The sequence below is a fragment of the Scylla paramamosain genome, chromosome 19 (assembly GCF_035594125.1).
Source record: "Scylla paramamosain isolate STU-SP2022 chromosome 19, ASM3559412v1, whole genome shotgun sequence".
In the NCBI taxonomy this organism is placed as follows: Eukaryota; Metazoa; Arthropoda; class Malacostraca; order Decapoda; family Portunidae; genus Scylla; species Scylla paramamosain.
Genome location: NC_087169.1, coordinates 14,028,642 through 14,033,960, shown reverse-complemented (window position 1 = coordinate 14,033,960; position 5,319 = coordinate 14,028,642). Strand labels below are relative to the sequence as shown.

Genomic DNA, 5,319 nt, shown 5'->3' with positions numbered 1-5,319 from the left:
AAAAAAAAAAAAAAAAAAAAAAACAGCTTCCCTCTCACCACTAACCACTTACCACCTTGGCCCATCACCCCCTCACCCAGCATAATTTCAGAACTTACCTACCGTCCTGTCTCTACTAGGCACCACAGCCATTCCATCACAAACAATCCCAGTCCTTTCCCATCCCCCAATACCCTGTTCCTTTCCCTGCTATACACACCATCCCAGCACATTTCTTCTGTAAAGCAATTTTTAAAAGGCTTATTAGGTAGCAACTGACTTTATGTATAAAAGTTATAATTAGGAAAGTGAAGAAACCATCAACAGAGCTAAGGACTCCATTAACAAAAGAGAATGCATGCTGATGGTGAGTAAATAAATATAAAATAAATACAAAATAGAAATCATGCCACCATAAGACCTGTTTCTATTCAGTGACCTCCAGGTGCAACAGTCCTGAGCTCCAGGATTCTATGGGCTACCTGATGCCTGATGAGCTCCAGGTATGCATTGTCACTTTGAAGAGCATCAAATTTCTAACTACAAAACTAACCAATCAGGTACAAGCTGTCTAAGTGCACCTTCAAAAAGGAGAAATTAACTGCTTAATTCCTGCCCCTAATTTAATAATGACGGATCAATGAGGACACTATTTATTTATTTCTTTTGTTGTTGTGGTAATGCCACCCTGTCTTTAAAATCCTTCATTTTCTTTCTCACCATCACATCTGAGAATCACTGTCAGCAGCATCCATGACCAAGAGTGACACAGGATGTGTCTCATCCTGCTTGCTAGGAACAGTAATACTATGTGATAAGAGGACCCTGACAGGATTCTCAGATGGTTGGTCTCCAAATCCTTTTATTACAAACTCAAAAATTATAACCATCACCTAAATAAATATTTTGAGATATTACTTATATGAATCTTGCATGAATATAAATAAATGCTACTAGTTTGTCAAAAATACTGCACCGTTACCAGTTACCAGTTCTGTTCAGTGACACATTTGTGGGTAATCTGAAGAACATTTTAAGGCAGCCATCACTTTGATATGAAAATTTAATGTGCTGTACGAATATAAAACATGGAAAAGATTTATGCCGTTATAACTAAATGAGTTTTAAATAAGATATCTGTCTGGGTTAATTTTTAAATGCAGTTATCAAAGACGGTATTATCGCATTAAGGTGTGCCTTCGAGTCTGTCGACGTCACTGACATTCCTCATCAGAAATTAGTTCAAAATCGTCCTCTAAGTCTGTTGTGGACTGCTGCTGAGAGTCCACTGACCTTGACATTCTAGGAGGAGGCTGCTGGTGACTGGTCTCTCGACTGACTGTGTGTGGGATCTGAGAACTGATCCCACTAGCCTGTCCTATCACAGAAGTTACTAAGTTTTGTCCAAGGGCAGACAAAACATTGCCTGCATTTTGAGCTATGACACTGCTCATTAACTGGCCTATTGGATCCACAGCTGGAGCAGACTGTGGGGGAGCCTGTGGAGAGTACTGAGGTTCTGCTCTCAGCTGTCCTCGTTGCTCAAAAGAGAGGCCTTCCATGAAGGCTTCCTCCTCGTCACTACTGTCTCCAAAGTGAGAGGAGACAAACTCCATCTGATAACGGTCACTAGAGTTCCCTGGGTGTCTTTGGATACTAGGTTGGGGGACGGGAGGGCATGGCTCTGGTAGGTCAATATCTGGATCATCCAGGTCATCGACACTGTCATGATCGTAGGATGGAAAGTCTTCTGGCAGCCCAGTGTAGAATGGAACAGTATCATCTGTTGGAAAAAAATCTCAATTAGATCTTTGTGGCTTAAGTTAATTAACAAAGTATTTAAACAACTATCTCAGAGGCAGATCTGAAGCTAATTTAAGCTTCCATTTATGAATACATGAAGTACTGTACAAAAGTACTGTGTGAATCATGAAGGCATGAATCATGAGTCTTAGTAACTCTCTCTGCTCATGTTACTCACAAATAGAGATGTGTCAGCTATATATAATTTTCTTAAGGACAAGTTCTAGAGAGAGGGAGGGGGGGGATCCTGCTCATAAAGTTACCCTTAAAAAGAAACCATATGAGGGGAATAAATACAAGTTTTTGCGTTGTCCTGATACCCATCTTTTGAAACAGTTCAAGTCATAGGAAGAAGGAAGAATTGAAATGGGAAGAGAATTCCAGAGTTTACCAGTACAAGAGATGAAATGGTAAAGATAATGTTGAATTTTTGCACTGGTGGGATGGACAAAATAGTGGTGAGAACAAGTAGAGTCTTGTGCAGCATGCTCAAGGAAGAAGGGGTGACATGCAGTCAACAAGTTCAGAAGTGCAGTAACCATGAAGAAAACATTAAAATATATTAAAAGGTGAATAGGAGAATCAAATCAGTCTGTTTAGAAGGGCTGTAAAGATTTAACTTCTCATATCAGGGAGCAGTATTTCATACATGGATGGATAAAGCTCCTGTAAAGTGTTTGTGGTTGGAAGGAAGAAAAGAATTAGAGACATAAAACACCCAGCTTCATGGAAACTATTTGAGCAATATATAAACTGTGGAATTTCCAGTTGAGATTTTTTTAATATGATAGGCCAAGTATGTTCAGTGTAGAGGGGAAGAATAGTTAAACACACAGGGGTAGTTGTCTGGAAGACAGTGTTGGATAGATAGATGAATTGGCTAAATTTTTGAGCCAATGAACAACACAAGGCTGGTCATGCCATATTTTGGAAATTATAGAAAGATTAGGTGTTAGGTTCTGTAACTTCTTTGTGTGAAGTGTTTCATTCCTGCTGGGTTGTATGTCTGGCAAAGGGCAGTGAGAAATGCAGGGTGGACTCATGAGCTTAAGAGTGGATAGGACAGACCCCTGTGGAACACTTCTGTCAACAGGTTTTAGAAGAAGAATGGCTGTCTACCACAGGAGTGACAGAAGGGCCAGAAAGAAAACTTGAGATAAAGGTGCAAAGACTGATAGAAACTGCTTGAAGGAAGCATCAAAATTAAATATTTATGCCGGACTTTTATCAAAAGCTTTTAGTGTTTGTGACAACAGCAAAGGTTTCACCAAAAATCTTTGAAAGATGACAAGATTCAACAAGAAAAGTTGGAAGATTGCCAGTGGATTTCTCTTTACAGAATCTATACTGATGAACCAAAAGGAGGTTTCGAGCGGAAAGGTGGTTCAGAATCTTCCTCATGAAAATAGTAAATTAAAAACCTTTGGAAAGATAGGAAATCAAAGCTACAGGTCAGTAGTTTGAAGGGTTGTAGCAGATAACTTTCTTAGAAACAAGCTGAATGTATGCAAATTTCCAGCAAGAGGGAAAAGTGATGTGCATAAACAGGCATAGAAAAGTCTGATCTGGCAAGAAGCAAGTAGAAAAGCACAGTTATGGAAACCACCAGTAAGAACTCTATCAGGGCATCGATCCCTAAGGATCATGCCCAGCAAGGGCATAAGCCTCATTATGAAGAATTTCAATAGCAAACATATTATAGTCAGAGGGTGGAGAAAAAGAAGGAACAAACCCAGAATCATCCAGTTTTAAATTGTAAGCAAAAGTCTGAGAGATAGAAGAGATGGCAATGGTGCCAATTGTTGAAGATCATCCTGGTTAAGTCTCAAAAGCCACAAGCAGAGAATTTTTCAAGATTTTATCATTTCTTGTTGATGAAAGAGTCTTTGGCAAGTTGGAGGACAAATCTGACATGATTTCAGGAAGAAATAAAGTAGACATGAATTTTCAGAGATGAAGGACCACTGCACAGTTTGCGAGCTGCCTCTCTACTCTGCACGAGAGCAAGCTGAACTGAACCGAGGTTTACAAGCTTTGGGATTCATGAAAGTATGTGAAATGCACTCCTTCATCCCAAAGACTATCACCTCTGGTATGTGCTCTGAACAAAGATGTCTATCTGACAAAAAAAGTTGAAACTGGAATAACATCATCTTAGCTCCTCCCAATTTCCAGACTTCTGATGGTAGAAATACCTCTACTTTGCTGCATCCAGAGGTAGCACTGGAGCAATAGGGCAGCAATACCCTGCCACAATATAATCCACAAGACACTAAAAAGGGACAGAGTGAAGGGATGGGAGAGTTGCCCTCCTCTTTACTTTTATTCCTACAATGAAGTAAGGCATGTCTCAGCTGTCTCCATCAATAAGGGGCATCCTAAAGAAAGAAAATAAGGATTCACCAATATCCACAGGTTATCCCCATGTTTGTCACCCTGCTATCTCACAAATATATTGTCATTGGAACACCTGACTTATGTGTTTCATTCTATGGCATTTAAATGGTTCATATATGCTGACCATATCCCAGCACAAGCCAACCTCTTCCTCTGATGCTATATGACAGCAATTTCGGCAAGAGGAACAGATGTATCTCAGTATGTAATGAAGATTTTTAGGTATTCAGGAAGAAATCTGTTATATAATATTTTGTGAATGGATCAATGAATGTGCAAGGGACCAAATATGATATGTATGTTTCATAACTCCTTCTACATCTTTTGGTATGCCTCACCATCTTCTGCCATGCTGATGTGGGTGCCAATCTGTTGCATGACAACTGAGTTCAGTTATGCAAATAACAATGAATAATCAGGTGCCACAGGACTAAGCTACTAAATCTGACAAAGGCATTGATGGCAGGGCATTGCATAATAATGAAATATAAAACTATGCATTAATTTATAATTAGCCTGTATCATCTTTCATTTTACATCAGATACAGATAAATTTTCTATCACAAAGATACAAAACATTACTAACCTGCTCCAGACACAGGTGAGGCGGCAGAGTCGTCATCTCCAGGGGATCCCTTGCATCCTTTGCGCCTCCTGGCAGAAGCACCACCACCATTTTTGGCCTGGCCTTCAGCCTCTTCAGTCTGTTCAACCTCCAGAGGGTCCTGACTCATGAGGGGCACATCCAAGGCTGCTTGAGCCTCCAGAGACTGCAGCTCTGGCATGAACTCTGAGATGTCACTGTCCAGCGACACATGGGAAGCCTCTGCAACCAAACTATGTGTTAGACATCACATGAACTAAATGGATGAATATACAAGACATCATGATTACTATCTTCACTCAGGTATGCAGGTAAATATGCATATGATCCTTCATTATTTCAATTTTCAAATTATAATTTCTAACTACTATATAATGTAATCACATCATTAATACCACAAAAATCAGAGTGAGTGTTAAGGATTCCTAAACTGAGTTTTCAGTGTAAGCAAGTCAATTACTAATGAAATAACTTCAGGATAAATAACTTCTATCACTGTAACATGTACAGCAGGCTACATCTGAGGGGGAGAGGAT

The 5,319-nt window shown here is 39.7% G+C and overlaps 1 protein-coding gene across 1 annotated transcript in view; it reads right to left on the bottom strand.

Moving 5' to 3' along the window:
- Positions 1–639: 639 nt before the first annotated feature.
- LOC135109679 (reticulophagy regulator 3-like) overlaps positions 640–5,319 on the bottom strand; it is a 31,839-nt gene continuing 27,159 nt past the window's right edge. Inside the window, exons 5-6 of the mRNA XM_064021218.1 lie at positions 4,766–5,005; positions 640–1,762 (exon numbers count right to left, since the gene is read on the bottom strand). Of these exons, the coding sequence (XP_063877288.1) occupies positions 1,194–1,762; positions 4,766–5,005 (809 nt within the window). The 3' untranslated portion in view covers positions 640–1,193. The remainder of the gene's footprint in view (positions 1,763–4,765; positions 5,006–5,319) is intronic.